Source organism: Excalfactoria chinensis, chromosome 4, assembly GCF_039878825.1.
Source record: "Excalfactoria chinensis isolate bCotChi1 chromosome 4, bCotChi1.hap2, whole genome shotgun sequence".
NCBI classification, from domain to species: Eukaryota; Metazoa; Chordata; class Aves; order Galliformes; family Phasianidae; genus Excalfactoria; species Excalfactoria chinensis.
The window spans coordinates 75,013,075-75,028,937 of NC_092828.1; the positions used below are offsets into that span (position 1 = coordinate 75,013,075).

At 45.2% G+C, this 15,863-nt stretch overlaps 1 protein-coding gene across 8 annotated transcripts in view; it reads left to right on the forward strand.

Moving 5' to 3' along the window:
• Positions 1-15,784, forward strand: part of ZNF185 (zinc finger protein 185 with LIM domain) — a 44,179-nt gene extending 28,395 nt beyond the window's left edge. For 2 of the 8 annotated variants that reach the window (XM_072336767.1, XM_072336766.1), the window contains exons 17-33: positions 306-455; positions 1,412-1,495; positions 1,982-2,080; positions 3,064-3,162; positions 3,822-3,929; positions 4,544-4,627; positions 5,543-5,623; positions 5,843-5,947; positions 6,361-6,519; positions 7,767-7,880; positions 8,130-8,225; positions 9,292-9,393; positions 10,751-10,819; positions 12,223-12,297; positions 12,658-12,760; positions 13,260-13,358; positions 14,019-15,784. In XM_072336767.1, the coding sequence (XP_072192868.1) occupies positions 306-455; positions 1,412-1,495; positions 1,982-2,080; positions 3,064-3,162; positions 3,822-3,929; positions 4,544-4,627; positions 5,543-5,623; positions 5,843-5,947; positions 6,361-6,519; positions 7,767-7,880; positions 8,130-8,225; positions 9,292-9,393; positions 10,751-10,819; positions 12,223-12,297; positions 12,658-12,760; positions 13,260-13,358 (1,627 nt within the window). In that variant the 3' untranslated portion in view covers positions 14,019-15,784. The remainder of the gene's footprint in view (positions 1-305; positions 456-1,411; positions 1,496-1,981; positions 2,081-3,063; positions 3,163-3,821; positions 3,930-4,543; positions 4,628-5,542; positions 5,624-5,842; positions 5,948-6,360; positions 6,520-7,766; positions 7,881-8,129; positions 8,226-9,291; positions 9,394-10,750; positions 10,820-12,222; positions 12,298-12,657; positions 12,761-13,259; positions 13,359-14,018) is intronic. The other 6 variants (XM_072336768.1, XM_072336771.1, XM_072336769.1 and 3 more) reach the window with 6 other exon arrangements.
• The last annotated feature ends 79 nt before the right edge of the window (positions 15,785-15,863 follow it).

Sequence of the window (15,863 nt, forward strand, 5' to 3'; positions counted from 1 at the left end):
GTCTTTTCCTGATGCTACATTACCCCCCAAAAAATGTGCTCTAGGTGCTTGTATGCACTTTAAAAAGGGAATGGACCTGATCCACCAGCTTATCTGTGATCTTTCAGCTTCTTCTTTGTACTAGCCTGAGATGGTTGGATGGTCTCTGCCCTTCAAATCAGCTGCGAGAATGTTAGGGAGCTAAGATGGAAGTAAGAAGGAAATTGTTTGAGACTAGCAAATCTCATGTTTGTTTGCACTTCTTGCTCCACTCTCCAGCCTGCTAAGCTTCAGTCTGTGACCCACCAATCTCCCTTTCTCACCAGGTCTGACTCTGGTTATAGGGACAGATCTGCAGATGCTGTAGACAAGCTGCAACAACAGTACAAGGCTTCTCCCTACATGGATGATGCAAAGTCTGAACCTGCAAGATCAGAGCCTGGTGCTGGTACTCACAGTGCTGCTGCTAGCAGCAGGTAGGTTTGGGGGGAAGAGTAAATAATGTGTTCGCATAGAGTTGGAAGCAGAGTCCAAATTGTGCATAAACACTAAGAGAGGCACCTTTTCACATCGGTGTTTTCTTACCAAATCAGCTAAGGAGCAGATATGGCAGCATTATCGTTGCTTTTAACATTGATCTCAAACACACTTGCTGCTGTTGACACCGAATACATTAATCTCCCTGAGGCTGCTTTCTTCTCTTATTCTTATGAAGGCTGGAGCACCATTCCTTGGATTGCTCAGAGGGTAGTGAGGCACTGGGACCAGCTGCCCAGAGAAGTTGTGGTTGCTCCATTTCAGGAGGCATCCAAGGCCAGGTTGGATGGGTTCCTAGGCAATCTGATCTAGCAGTTGGCAACCCTGGCACAACAGAGAGGTTAGAATTAGATGATCTTTGAGGTTCCTTCCAATCCAAGCCATTCTGTGATTCTAATTGGTTATTTTGAAACTTGACTCTGTTTATTGGCTTATGAAAGAAATTGAAGTGAGTAAATGTTGTCTTCCAGCCTCCATGCCCCCATGTGAAGAGGATCACAAGGCTCCCTGTAGGATGGTGTAAAATGCAAGACCTAGAGCTGCTGCTAGTAACATAGAAGCATCTTCCCCAAAGACATCTGTGTTGTGCACAGATGCGCAGGTGCCCGATCCTGTGACGGGCCAGAAAATTGATGTATCCAGCCAGGCTGTGTGTGAATTGAGGCTGAGGGACTGTATTAGTTCCACTTACAGCTTCTATTCTTCCTTCTTAGAGATAGTGAAAGTATTTCTACCTGAAGGAAAGGCAGTTCTTGGAGAAAATTACTTTCTGTTTTCTGGTGTTGTGTGACGTGTGTTATTATATCATACAGTGAGTGCCCCTTGGTGTGCTTGAACAGCCTTTGGCAAGCCATCAAGCTGTTGATTTTTATTTATTTATTTATTTATTTGACAGGTCTGTTTTGCAGTCTGATGTCACTTCTTCTCCCGCTGAGGGCACCCCTGCACACCTTGAGGATGCAGAATATTCCTTTAAAAGGTTAGAATGGGGTAAATTAATTGGTGTATGAATAACAGTGAGGATTAAGGGAAGAGAAGCAGAGAAAGAGGCTTCTTTTTACGGCTCTTGTCCCAAGAATAAAAGGGACTGTGCTGAGATCTACAGGGCATCACGCAACAGCAACAAAAGTGCTTCTAACTTCTTAGATATCAATTGAGCACTCCAGCTTTTTTCTCCTCTTGATGCATCCATTCTTGAAGGGGTTTAGTCACAGCTTTCTCATTTGCTGAGAATGGTGGACTGCTAAGCAATGCTAAAGGGGCAGCAAGGGTGCTGAAAGGTAGCTGAGATAGGAGGAGTATGCTGAAATGCAACTAGTTATGGTACCTAGAGAGACACCCTGATTCAAGACAGTGAATGGTACAGCTTGGCAGGAGAACTGTCTTGTGAGCAGATTATACTTACCAGTGTGATTATTTGTATGCCAGTTATTAAAGAAATAACGGGTCTTTCTTTGCTTTCCAGATCTGTCCTGAACTATGATGAGAGAGGTAGCACCCAAGAGAACAGATTCATGAACTCCACAGTCCCAGCATACAGCAAACCTGACTGGAGCGAAGCAAAGTAAGGACCTGCGGGTGCTGAGCCCCTGTTTGCTGATGTTCTTTTTCACTGTTGGAAACCTTCGTGGTTCTGATTCCAAAAGAAATAAGAAGCACAAAAACAACAGAATAATAAGGGCTGTTTGTCTAAGAAGTTACAAACTGTTCCTCTGTCTAATATCTGTTATAGTAACAAATGTCATATGTAGACTCAAATCACACAGCAAATATATTTAACACTTCCCAAGTTCTTCCCAGCAGGATGTCTGCTGTGTCCTGACCCAGACCTAGTGTAGGATGTGAGTGTGCATCACCCACTTCTCCATTGCTTTCTGCACTGGGATGCCCAGGGTACAAAGCCTGATGTGAGCTGAGGTGGCTGGACAGCTGGGGATGAGGTACTTAGGGCAGGCCACAGTGCACTCATAGGGGTCCGTTTTCATGGACTGGTTCAGGTTTTGAGTCCTTTTGGGTTTTGCACCATGGTGCAGAGATAGTGAAGGTCTCAAAACTCATAGGAAAAAAATAAAGAACTATTATCATTGTCACTGTGACAGCATCGTATGCCGTAAAACCCCAGTGCATCAGCCACAGCTCAGACCTCATTTAAGGGCTGACCACCACTAAGGCAGCATCTCTTGGAGATTGCTCCTTGGTGGAGATTGCCTCAACACTTCCCGGTGAGTTTTCCATATCAGTGAGTTTTTCCCCTCATAAATAACCTTTTGAATATCTGTTACCATCTTTGTATTGTTCTACCATACAATATAACACAAATTGGACTAGTATTTTCAAGAGCTACTTTCAGGCTATGAAAACATTGCTGCTTGATCCACCTGTTGGATTCCAAGCAGTTAAGCTTGCTGAAGGCAGTGCTTCATTGTACTTGTTGCAGCTTAGCCTCCACCAAAGCTTTGTGACTTTTTTTTACTGTTCAGTGTGCACTGGACTAAGTAGATGTCTCTGCCGGACTGCCACCAATGGGGTTTCCTTTTCCTCTGTCAGGTCCTTCCAAGATTTCAAAGAGGTGGACGCTCCTAGAAACAGGGAGCATGAGAGCACACTGGCCCCACGTGACCATAAGCTAGAGGTAGCCCAAGGAGGGTAAGTGATTTCTGGAACTAACCTGAAGTATCTGTTCACATCACAGTTCTTTGTCTTACACCATTCTCAGTGTAGCTGAGACCACAGAACTTCTCCTCTGCCTTGAACCCATGAGTAGGGACCTTATAGTGGCACATTACAGCAGGCAGTCTCACCCACGTTATTGGGAAAAGCCAATTGAATATTGTGTGTGTGTGAAGCCCAAGAGCTAATTCCTGCACTTACAGCATAAGTCATCAACCCATGGATGTGACACCTTTAGTACTACAGTGGCAGACAGTAGCTTTTGCAGACCATAAATATTAGCAAGTACTATCCAACAATTATAAATGCTGCAAAATCATGCATGAGGGTATCAAGGTGTTAGAAGAATTTATCAGTCTGTCAGGAATTCTGACCCAAGTGCTTTCTCCTGTACATAATGTTTTTCTTCTGTGACAGCCTGAGCTGAAAGGCCTTTAGCTGAGCTCCAGTATGTTAGAATGGGATCCATATGTGTGATCTCCACAAGATTTGACCTCAGGGCAGTTTAGAATCATATTGGCCAAGTAAACAGTGTCTCCTGCTCCATGCCTTATGCCTCTTGTCTAGAAAATGGATGTCTGTCTGCCTCAAGCCTGTTTCTTCTGTACTGTTTTAAGCACAGCTTTTTATTTTAGGTTTTCTGACTCAAACCACCATGCTGGAAATGGGCAAGAACCTCCTGATGTCCACCCAGAGCCTCCCATGTCAAACAAACACACTGACCATGACCTGAGTATGGCAATGTAAGGAACCGCTCGCCATCCATCCCTCCTTTTCCTGTAGGGTTAGAGTTAGCTCCTTGTGTGTCTTCTCCCACTTACACATCTTGATTAAAATCTTATTTCAGGCTCCCTTAGTGTTCCTGATACATCTCTACTGTGGTTTCATATGAAAACCTGGGAGAAAACATCTTGATTAGCTGGAGAAATCACACACTGTCCAGCTGGACTGCCAGGACCTGCTACCTAGGCCTTTAATTTAGAAGCAGAGACTTCTTTTGGAGGCACAGGCCAATAATCTGTCTCTGTGGTAGTGCTGGGGCTCTTTTCCAAACTTATCCAGGCAGTGTCAGATCTCAGGCTTTATTCTGGTCACCCTGGCACCATTTTTCTTCCCACTTACCTGTGGCTTTGCAGGGCTTACAGGGACTGCCTCAGTGTTTTCAGCTTTCCTCATGCAAAATAGTAAACAGATAAATGGCCAAATGGGAAGACTTTGTGGACTGATTACTTTTGTCTGCAGTATGTAAGTGTGAAATGTTGAGGCTCTTAGTAGAATTCAGCTTCCTCATGTGTGCCTTTCAGTAAGCAATCTATTTCCAAATCAACTTGTAAACCAGACTGCTCTTCTCCCCCAGGTCCAAGGACAGCACAAGCAGCGGCATAGACAATAATACAGGAGTACCAACCTATGTGCAGAGTGAAGAATTTGCTTCAAGAAGGCAAGGGAAATGATAGAATTCTTTTTCTTTTTATGAAGAATTTGGGGAATTTATTTACTGCAGATAGTTGGGGAGGAGGGGCTGAGGATGCTGCATTTGAGATCAGAAGTCACCAATGTGGACTTCCTTCATGAGTGCACGGAGATGCACAGCGAGTGGTGGGACAACAGAGTGTGGAGGAGGAAGCTCAGGAATGGCCAGTGGAGGAAAAAAAAAGGCAAGGAGAAAGCAATGGCTCCAGAGTCTTTCTGTCCTGTTGGGTCCTTCCAGCAAATGGAGCTATGGTGGATGTTCCACAGATATTCCAAACTAGTTCTTCATCAGGTAGGGCGGCTGAAGGGTCCCAGTCCTCACTGATGTGAGCAGAAGTTAGTCTAGGATCCCTAAATCAATGTAGGTGTGCAAATTCAGGGCTGTTCTGCAATGGATGCAGGAAAGATATAGCATATGCTTCTGAAATTGTATCCCAGTGAGACAGCTCGTGCTTTTAGCAGTCTCAAATTCAGCTCAGAGGTACTGGATAAGCCATAATGCTCATAGGTATATGAATTAACTGTCACATTTGGATAACTGATGTTCATCGCAAGCTACATTTTTCTTTCCTTTCAACCTTATTTCTGAAGAAATGTGTGTATTCCTTCCTTTTCTTTCCATTCTAACTTTGAATTATTTGTCATCTTTCCATGCAATAACAGAATGCTTTTCTAGAGGGAGGAGATTCACCAGGGGTTGCACCTACATCCTGCGATAATTATGTGCTCAATGGCACTTTTGCAAACTGTAATGGTCTTCTTTAGTGCTCAGAAATAGGATTTAGCAGAGGGTTGTTAGGGTACTATGGTTAGGCTGAGGTTGGACTTGATGATCTTCGAGGTCTTTTCCAACCTGAGTAATTCTATGATTCTTTCTTGGCAGATCCAGTTCCCTTCCTAGAGAAGGCAGCACCACTGCTCCAAAGACCCAAAGTGGAAATGAGTCCAACACATGCTGGGAAAGGTATGCAGCTAGGAAATCAAGCCTGTCTTCACTGCTGCCTTGCACATGCTGTGTTCTCCTAACATAGTGCAAGAGGCATAGCAAATGCTTATTTTTTGGCTTAGTGAAAATGGAGGAAGCAGGATTTGGAAGCCAATACAATCATGCTGATGCTGTGTTTATTCATAGTGGACAGCTCAAGTGCTTTAAATGCTGACAGGCTTTTTTTTCCTCCCTGAGCAAAACCAGTTCCGGTTATGAAGAACAACCCCCTCCCACCATGCATAGTCATCATGAGAGCCCAGGAGCCTGGAGACACAATGAGCCTAGCCCAATGGCAGCCAGGTACAGTGGGATGATCCCCTTGGGAGCCCATCAACCGCTTTCACATCCTTAACATTTTCCATTTCCATCACAAATGGTATAGCCCTGGCTTAAGTCCCAAACCCATGTAAATTCCTCCTCCAGCGTACACTAATCCAGTGATACTGACAAAGGGGATATTAGGTCTAGGATTTCACCCAAATACGCTTGGTAAGTTTTAATTTTGGGCTTCAGTTTAGCTTAGAGCACTGCTGAACCTTGCAGCCATTCATTGTGCTAGGAATTCAGCTCATTTAGGGAGGGGAAATAGTACACTGCCATTCTCCTAGCCTTAAGAGCCTTTCCATATTGCCAGCAGAGAGGCATTAGTACTCATGAGCTGGTCATAGCAGATAAACATTGGCTTTATGGTCAAAATGACCTTAATTCTTTAGCAGGTCTAACTTCAGCTCAAAAGAGAGCGCTCTCGGTGCATATGAGACTCAGCATCCCATGCCACTGTACATGGACCGCCAGCCTTTTAACACCAGTGTATCAGCACCCAGCCATAGGATACCATCCTATGTAGGCAGCCAAGGATTCAGCACCAGAAGGTAAGGGTTTGGGGCAGGGATGTGGAGACAGTGAAAGCTGCTGGCACAGAAATAATGGACAGGAGTTCTGATTCAGATTATATGATCATTGCAACAAGAAGTAAGAACAGGATATCGTTCCCACAGAGACCAACAGTATGGCCATCTCCCACAACATATGCAACAGAGCTCATTTTTGGACCTGAAAGGATGGAGATAAGACCTGGGCTAATAAGTGCTCTGTAATACTGGAGAGTTCTTGTCAGGTTGCGTCCAGACTGCCTACATAGTGCCTGGACACCTGGCAGATTCAGTTTAGAGACCACATCTGTTTTTCTCTTGTAACTGCACAGACTCAAGAATGTTCTGGTTTCTCATAATGCACAATGACAAGTGCATGCCAAGCTGTACACTTTACAACTATCATATAAATTTGTGTGATCTGAATGTGGCCTTTCACCTTCCATCGTTTTTCAGAGAGTCGGTGTGAGAAAGTTCGTTTGCATTTGGAGGCATTTGTGGACTAGGACTAGAACAACTGGGATAGACCATTATTGCACTTCATAGCCTGTCATCACCCCCTGGCACTTTGTGATGCTAACATGTCTTTCTGCAGTGTAGTAAACTCTCACTTCCTTCCTGCCCTGGGGTTTATATCACAGACTGAGTGCATCTTGCCCAGAGCAGGATTTTTTCTCATGATAAGCTTAGCTTGTCTCTCTTTCTGTCTTTAATGCAGCATTGATTTTTCAGTATTGTTTATATTAGTCAGTTGCCTGAAGCTTTAATCAGGATCAGAGTGCTAATACACAGTATAAACATAATCTGTAGCCCAGAGCACTTGTAAGAAAAGAATGACCATAAGCGATAAGCTCATTTTTGCCATTGAAAGAGCCCAAGATTTGCCTGCAGTTTAAAGCTGTTCTGATAATAAGTTCTGTCTTGGAGAAATTGTGCAGGTCTGATAGCCAGATGGGCCAGCTGGTCAGCAGTTCACATTTGCAGATGGTTTTTTTTGGAGAGCATTAGGAGAGGAAGGAATATTCACAATACATCCATTTATGAACTGCTTCAGCTTTATTCTCTATCATTGGATTCCGAGTCAGTTTTCCTAGCCTCAGAGCTTTGTATGCGTGCTACAGCTATAAAACCAGCAGGGGTGAAGCAGGCAAAGTGAGAGACTGCTGAGACAAAATATTTGTTAGCCAGTGTGGGGATTCCAGTGGTTGCTGGTATAATGTAATCAGAGCCTTGTGCTTCCTTGCCAGACCCATCTTGGATTATGAAGGGAGAGTTTATGATGGGAGAAGCAGCCCTAGGAGCAGCAGATATGACAGTGTTAGTGCCAGGGGGCACTGTGAATTTAACCTTATAACTACAAGGTAAGGAGTCAAAGGGTGGGATATAGACTGAAGAATAATCCACTGATAGATTTATTCAACATTTGGAGCATCCTGACCCATTTCTTCTTAATTCCCTGGGTCTCAGAAAGTTGCTGTTAGCACGGATGGCTGTGATGTACGAGTAATTTCATTGCTGAGCAGAGACATTCAGCCAACGTTCTTGCCACTTGTGAGGATCGCTCATGTGCTCAAGTTCAGTGCTTGAGATTGTATCACTTCCTTTCGTAGCCACCACTCCCTTCCCAGAGATACCACCATGTCCATTCCCCCGAGAAGCCACAGGGTGCCATTCTACATGGACAGCTTAAACTGTAACAGCACCAGGTAAATGGGTAGTTTTGATGGTTATGATGGATCCTCCATGAAACTGCTGTGGAATTGGAGCTAGGAACTAAAGCCAAAGCTGAAAGAGAAGAATTGTTTCCAGGGAGTAAATGTGTCACAGAATGTCCCTTAAACAGTTCCTAGTCAAAAGCTACCTAGTTTAGGGTCTATTTTATATACATGACTGGTCTCTGGAGAGAAATGCTGAGAAAGAAGATAACTCTCCAGGAAGGCAGTGATCAAAAGACTGAACTGGTCACAGAACAAAGCTGTTGGAATACCAGAATAGCATAGTGGAATACTGGTACTCTGAGCTGTCAGTAGTCCTTCATGGCAGTGTCAGTCCATCTATGTGCAGCCTGACACTACATGGAGGCACTAGCATAGGTCTCAGTGTTGGATCTATAAAGAAGTGTGTTCTGGGTGTAAGCTGGAGGCATGAGACCCTTTGATAGCTCAGGTGTGGCTCTAGGTGAGATCAGCTTTATCCTTCTGAGGCAGAATTAACAGCTCTCATTGCTGAGTGGGTAGGCAAAGCTGTTTTCTGACAATGCTTCAGTAGCCATTGATTTGCCACGTTCTTTCTACTGCAGCTTTGGCCAATATGCCCCCTTCTCCTCCTCTCCTGCAATATGCCAAATGCAGTTTCATTCTACAGTTGCTTCCATTCCAGATACCTTGTTTAATAAGCTCTGTTCTCCTCCTCTCCTTCAACATGCTGTATGCAGTTTCATTCTATAATTGCTTCCATTCAGGCTACGTTCTGGACTGTGCTCATCCAAAGATCTTTTGATCTTTTCTCCCATGGCCCCATAAATGAGACTTCAAATCACTTCTGCCAATACAGTGCTGCCATATATTGCTGATATGTGGCAGGCATATAAAGAGGAAGAATCCTCTTTGATCTGCAATAAAGATAAATGAATCTGGGTGGTTAAAAGATTTAACATTGCACCTTCCCAAATTACCTTCCTAACAGCAGTGGTTGGTCTTTTCTTGGCTGCCAGCTTGGATCAGGTTATGGCTTGTGTTTCCAGTGCCCACAGACTTTTCTCTCTCTTGCCAGGCTTCTTTCGAGTTCAAGTGAGAGGATCTGCACTCCAATTGCCACCTTACCATACAACAGCCCAGCAGCCTCTGGCTACCAGCCTGATTCCAGCACTGCCGGGTAAAGAGCAATGGGTGGTCATGATCCTTCAGTAACGCAGCCATCCTGTTTGGTGAACATAAGCCAAGCTTTGCTGCTTGTCTTTTGGGCCATGGGACATTTCTCAGCCTCTTCTAGCGAGGAATACAGACACTGGTGGCCAGACCCACCCAAAAGAAAAAGAGGAATTGAGTCTATTTCTCCTGGCAGTCCTTTTTAGACACTAGAATGTAGCTCCTAGTATTAGTTGTGCCTTTGGCAAAATCATGAGTCCTCTGAAACACACTGTAGGTGGAGGGACGTGATGGAGCTCCTCATGCCGTGTACTCATTAAGAAGTAGAAGAAGACTCTTTGCCTTGTGAACCAAGCGCATCAGATCCTGTTGAGCCTTGAACAGGATCTGTCTTCTTTTACAGATCAGTGTTCTGGGATTTGTAGTTTCCACACACTCCATCTCATAGATGGAAACTGCTGCACAGTTCAACTCAATTTAGGGAGCGATTTCAATATAGTGACAGGTTTGGCAGGTGACATTTGGGTCCTCCTGGCCTTGCCACAGCTTGCTTGTCATAATGCTCGTCTAAGCAGTGGAAACGCACATACACATGGAAAATGTCAATGCTGAGTACAAAAAAAAAAGAGAAAAGCTTTAAAGCTTTTCTTTCTGTATCTGTGACGGGGTTTAGTTTTCTCATAGCAGAAGGAAAGATTAATCATAGCTTAAAGGTGGCAATGAAAATGAAGCATGGAGAAACAGCATGATTAGCTCATTTCATGGCTCTGGGAAGAGAGCCGGTGGGCACGGTGTCTCCCCTCAAACTGTGACAGAGCTCTAGACAGACAGATGGGGGCACGGCATTTGGAAATCAGAATTTTAAAGAGGGAGGAATATGCAAGAAAGGTCAGCTCTATAAGAAAAAAAATCCCACAGACCGGTAGTAGTTTAATGCACGAGAGAGCCTGAGATATTCCTGTGACAAAATGGTCAGTGTAGGTATTGCTGTGCAAGTAGGGTTTTAATGTTAAAGGACAGAACCACAAACTCTCTAAATACTTATTGTGTGCATAATCCTGACACGATTTGAAAAGGACTTATCCCTACAAAACAGGGGATAACGGGATGAAAGTGTTATAGCATCCATCCTTTCTTTCTAATTAAATTGATTTGTTTTGGTGGGTTAATTAGAGGGCATATTAGGTGTTATTAAGCAAGAATGCTTGATATTCAGTATTTGTTGGAGAACAACAGCATCTCACTCCTTTTTCATGCACGCAGTATGTGTTCAAGCGCACACATGTGGTCCCTTGCGCTGTCTCTCATTAGTTTCAGCCTTTTATAATGTAAATGCATCTCACTCTGCTTCCATCTATTCCTAGAAAAGGGGTCCTCTTTGTGAAGGAGTACGTCAACAGCAGTGAGCTATCAGCCTCCCCTCGCTATGGCAGGTATGAGGAGTGTCCAGAGACAGTCGGTCATGTGTCTATATACAAGTGCAAAACAAACAGCATATGACTTTGCCAGCTAACGCACCAGGCAAGCTCCCAAGCTGGAACCATTAGCACTGTGTCAGCATGGCACCGTGCCTGAGCTAATTAGCCCTGGAGGGATTATTACATTGGGTGGGCAAAGAGTTTTACTAAGGCAGCAATACTGCTTTGGAGACCCAGAGAGACGTCACTACAATGCTGCAGTGTGCTGCCTTGTCCCATTGCAGTGACAGGAGGACTCGTGTCCTGCAAGTCCTTGTGGAGGGGTTAAACTCCTGCGCTTAGTGAGGTCAGCCTGTGAAAGACTACAGTAAAAACACTTCACTGCAGTTCCTTCGGCTGCACATTTGGCACTGTCAGGCTTCATTGCACATTTACGCACAGAAGCAAAAAGTCTGGAAATGTGGGGTTTGTGGGATCTCACTCAAGGAGTCTTTCATGAGAAGATGCCACTCTGAGGCTAAATTCTTTGTTCCTTTGTTCTGCTCACAGGTAAATAAGTTCCAGATTGACAGCAATATGACTGAGAGCAGAATGTGGTTCTGGGTATGCCCTGCTTACGCTGACGTGGCAGTCAGTTAATGCCACATTCACTGCCTCCCTGCTGGCATTTATCCTCCCGCAGTGCTGCGTTGGCATTGCTGTGGGAGCTGATTACAGACTCCATAAATCTCTAGCCTTTCCCGTAGGCCTGCAAAAGCAGATCTGAGCAGCCAAAGATAAGCATGTTGCTGCACCATCTAAAAACATCAGGCAAATGGGAGACGGAGAGGGAACGTTCAGCTAAGTGAGCGCAAGGATGTGCTTCTTGCCTTTTCCTGGCTAGCAAGGAGTAAGTGGGTGGCAGCATGTGGCTGGAAGCAGACTGGAGGATGGATCTATCCCTCTTCTCCATGCTTGTGCTCATAGGGGCCCCATTTTTGGGTACTTCCCCAGTTTCCCAGCCGTGCTACCCACATACTGCCTCTCTGTTGACAGCAGCAGCCAGATGCATTTCTCAGAGATCTGACATGGGTGCAGCAGCCCCCAGATCTTTGCTGCCCCTTTGGCCTACCCTTGGAGGTACCTGTTCTGTGCAAATCTGTTTGGATCTCTGAGAGCGAGTCTGGCCCACCCGTGGCTGTGATGGAACTAGGGGCAGGATACAGCCACCCCTTCACAGGGTGTGCAGCATGGAGTGCAAAGATGGAGATACTGCTGCTGACAGTTTTACCTTGGAAGGACCCTCCTTTTCTCCAAGGAGCAGGCAGCTGGGACGCTGCAGTTAGAACTTGAAGATTAATCATTAATGATCCCATCTGCGGCGTTCCTCCTCTGTATAACTGTCAAGTGCTGACGTTTTCTTCTGTCTCTAATGGTAGCCTTGTAGATCTGACTGATTTGGAGAGAGGAACCTACAGCCACCACAGATACGTGTCCAGTGCTCCCCTGCAGAGGTAGGAGAGCTTGGGGCTGTGTAGGGGTTTTTGGTGCACTGTTGAGAAGAAATGACTAACGCATGTAGAGTATTGGGATGCGTTTGGTGAAATCATAGCATGGAATTTAAGTGATCATCAGAAAACACGGTGACATTGGCTTAAAGCTCTGTACCGCCCTGCTGTTCTTATCTCTGCATCCCTCAGTTATCACCTGTTCCTCCGTACTGTCACCTGGTACAGTCAAATACCTGTAGAAGCAGGAATCTGGTGTGGAGCAGTGCTGGTGTTAAGAGACCTCGTTACCAGTGATGAGACAAGAAACTGTTTGTGATACATGGGCACCACGGTGCAGGAATTCACTTTTCTGTTCTTTCAAAGGTCCAGTGAACCTGTTTGTACTTACTGCAGCCGTGAGATCCGAGACTGCCCTAAGATCATAATAGAACACCTTAACATCTACTGCCACGAATACTGCTTCAGGGTAAATGAAACCTGCTGATGGCCTATTCTGTGCTGCTGCGAAGTAGACTGGTGGGAGGTGGTGCAAATTCTGAATCTTTGTTTAACTTCTATAGGCTGTGCTAAACACTCACATCCACAGTGATGCAGTCACAGATGTTTTTGTGTCCCCAGATTTTCATTTCACATAAATGCCTATAAATTGTCATCTGGTAGTTAGCAACACTCTTCCCTCATGTCCCTGTGTTAGACTCACTGCTTTGTGGCCTTTTTCACCAGTGTGGAGCTTGCTGGATCTCTCAAACTTTGCGGAGCCTCTGGAAATGGGGGGCATGTGAATGAATGAAGGCTGCAGTGCCAACTGTCTGTCATAAGGATGTTTAGTTGCAAAAGTCACCGCTTTGGCATCTTCATACCTGCAAAAATGGAAGAGAGATTGTTCATTTATCTGCCCCCATCGCACTAATGTCAGCATGTTGTGCATTGCTTACTGTTCAACCACCCTGTTTTCTCTTTGGCAGTGTGGAATTTGCCACAAAGCAATGGGAGACCTTCTGGATAAAATATTCATCCACCGGGATATTGTCCACTGTGACAAGTGCTACGAGAAACTCTTCTAGGTGAGTCCTCCTTTGTGGTGTCAGCATACAGGACTGGACGAGAGAGCTCAGGTAGTGTTTACTGAGTGAAGAGCATTTAACCCTCATAATCACTGAATTTTTCAGTGGGTTTTCAGTGGGAAGTTGTGACCCTTGTTGCAAGACTAGCTAGAAATATGTTCCAGCTGGCCCCAGGGGTCTCAGTCAGAAACTAGGTTATAATGTGATAGATAGACTGTTCTAGTCCCAGAAGCAAGCAGAAGACGGGCTGATTTGAGAGACAAAATGGCAGAGAGCCCTCTCTGAGGGTAAAGTGCTTGGAAAACTAAAGAGTCAACACTCTGTTGATGAAGTAACAAGGAATTAAACTGGACAGCATTTTGTTTTATCTGATAGTTTGGCTGGGGTATGTATCGACACGGCGGCAATTGGAAATGCTGCCAGTGCACTGAAATGATGATAAGGTGCCTCCTTTCCTTCCTCTGCCTTGTGATGGAGAGGAGGAAGGAACGAGGCACCTGCCTCACCATGTACGTGGCTGCTTTGTTCATCTCATAATGCAATGTGACTAGCTAGTCTTCATCCCCTTCCTGCATGTTCATCTGCTCCACTGACCTCTGTAATGCCGTGTTTTGTGTGCTACTCAGCTCCTGTGTTCACCTTCTCTTTATTTGCTTGCAGGGTTTTGCAAAGCTGGAGAAGGCAGCCAGTGGAAAGTCCTCAGCAGCACATATCAGAATATATCTACCAGTTCCTGACCGGCTAAGATAGCAGAATTCCTGCTTCCCTCTTCTGCAAATTGTTTTCCCTCTCACTGCCTCATCACAATGAATGAGTTTAACATCTGCTAGCTTATGCTGTCAGCTGCATGCAAGACAAGTGCCAGTGTTAACGAGACAAGGCAGTGGCATCTATAAAAGATAGGTGGGCTTATTTTCCAAAGGTTCGGAGCCCTTCCACCTGCCTTTAACTTCATTAAGATTCCAAATAGCTCCTGTGCTGGAAACCAGGCAGGGCTCCTTAGGTCTATTTAATTTAATTGCAAGAAACCTTTTTCTGATGATTTCTTTTTCGTTCATTTCTGCAGTCAGGTTGCAGCTTAGTGCATGTCAGCTGGCACGAAGCATCTATAAGAAGCGTTAAATGCCAGATTTGGATTCTTGGGAGGGTTTGAATTTAGCTCCTAGCAAAGCCTATTTCTGCTTCTTTCACCCCCCAAATTCTGCATAGAAATAGCTTCTGCCTGATTTCTGCTTGCTTTCCATGGGGTTTTTCAGGAGCGCTTGCGGACTCACTCCATTCACTTTTTTGTGTGTCAGCTTTAATTTCCCTTCTCCTCCTACTCCCTAGTGGATTCCTTCAGCAGTTTGTGTGTCTGCTGTCTGCTGGGGGAGATAAACTGCCAACTGAAAGGGTTGTTCACTTGGCCTCTGAAATAGGTGTCCAGTGGCAATACAGCATGTGCCAGAGAACCAGGATCTCAATTGGCTCCCCTGACAAGGAACACTGCTTGACTGATGTCTGCATTTACCCCCACCTCACCAAGACTTGCCGCAGTGCCTCTTTGATTCCTCTAAGTTCTTTACATCACAAATGCTCATTGACAAAACTGACCTTCCAGTACAGCAGGTGCTGTACAAACTAGAAGTCAGAGCTGCATCATTTTAGCCCTTAGTTCAGACGCTGAGAGATTAAGAAGGTTGAACGCTGGAAGCTCTGTGCCTTAAATGTGCGGCTCTGAATGTGCCTACAGAGTTACTGTCTTCTCTTTTAAAGCATTAGGAAAACACCAGTTCTGTAGTAGCTCTTACATGCCAATAGGGGATGGCAAAAGCTCTAAGCAGACTATTGTTAGGCAGGTAATTCTTTATGCTCTTAGTGATGGAAGCTGGCATGCATGCAAAAGCTTAGCAAGTTAGCGGTTCTACAGCACCAGCGCTCCATAGCTTTATTTTAGGCCACAGCCATTTACTTAAGCAGGCCGTAAGCGTGACCTTAAAGGTGGTCCAGGAGAGGAACTCCAGCTGAAATGGTAACGGCTCTGCTAAAAGCAAGCTTCAGCAAGAGACCTGGAAGCCGTGTCTGATGGGGAATTCGGAAGCTCTGTTACACACAGCACAACAGGAGGCCCAACAACGACAGACCATGCGGTCTACAACCTCCATTGCTATCATTCACATGTTAAGGGATGACACTGAACAGAAGAGGCCTGCATTAAAGATGCCCTTTTGAGGAGCTTATCAGTGGGAATGCAGTATTTGGCACTACCTGGTGGGTGTGTGGCCTTCTGTGGTACAAGCTCACTCGCTGTATGTTTTGCACCATCTCTTTGGCTCTATATGGTCCTATAGCGGTTATGTAACATCAATACACACCTCTAATAAAGCCGTGGCTCGCGTGCATCTCAAGTGACGTTACTGTTTTCGCGTTGAACCAGCCAAGCACACGTGAAGGCCACAAGCTCGTCACCGCGGCAACGGCCCCTCCAAGCTGAATCACGGCCGCACCCCCCTCCATCCCGCTCGG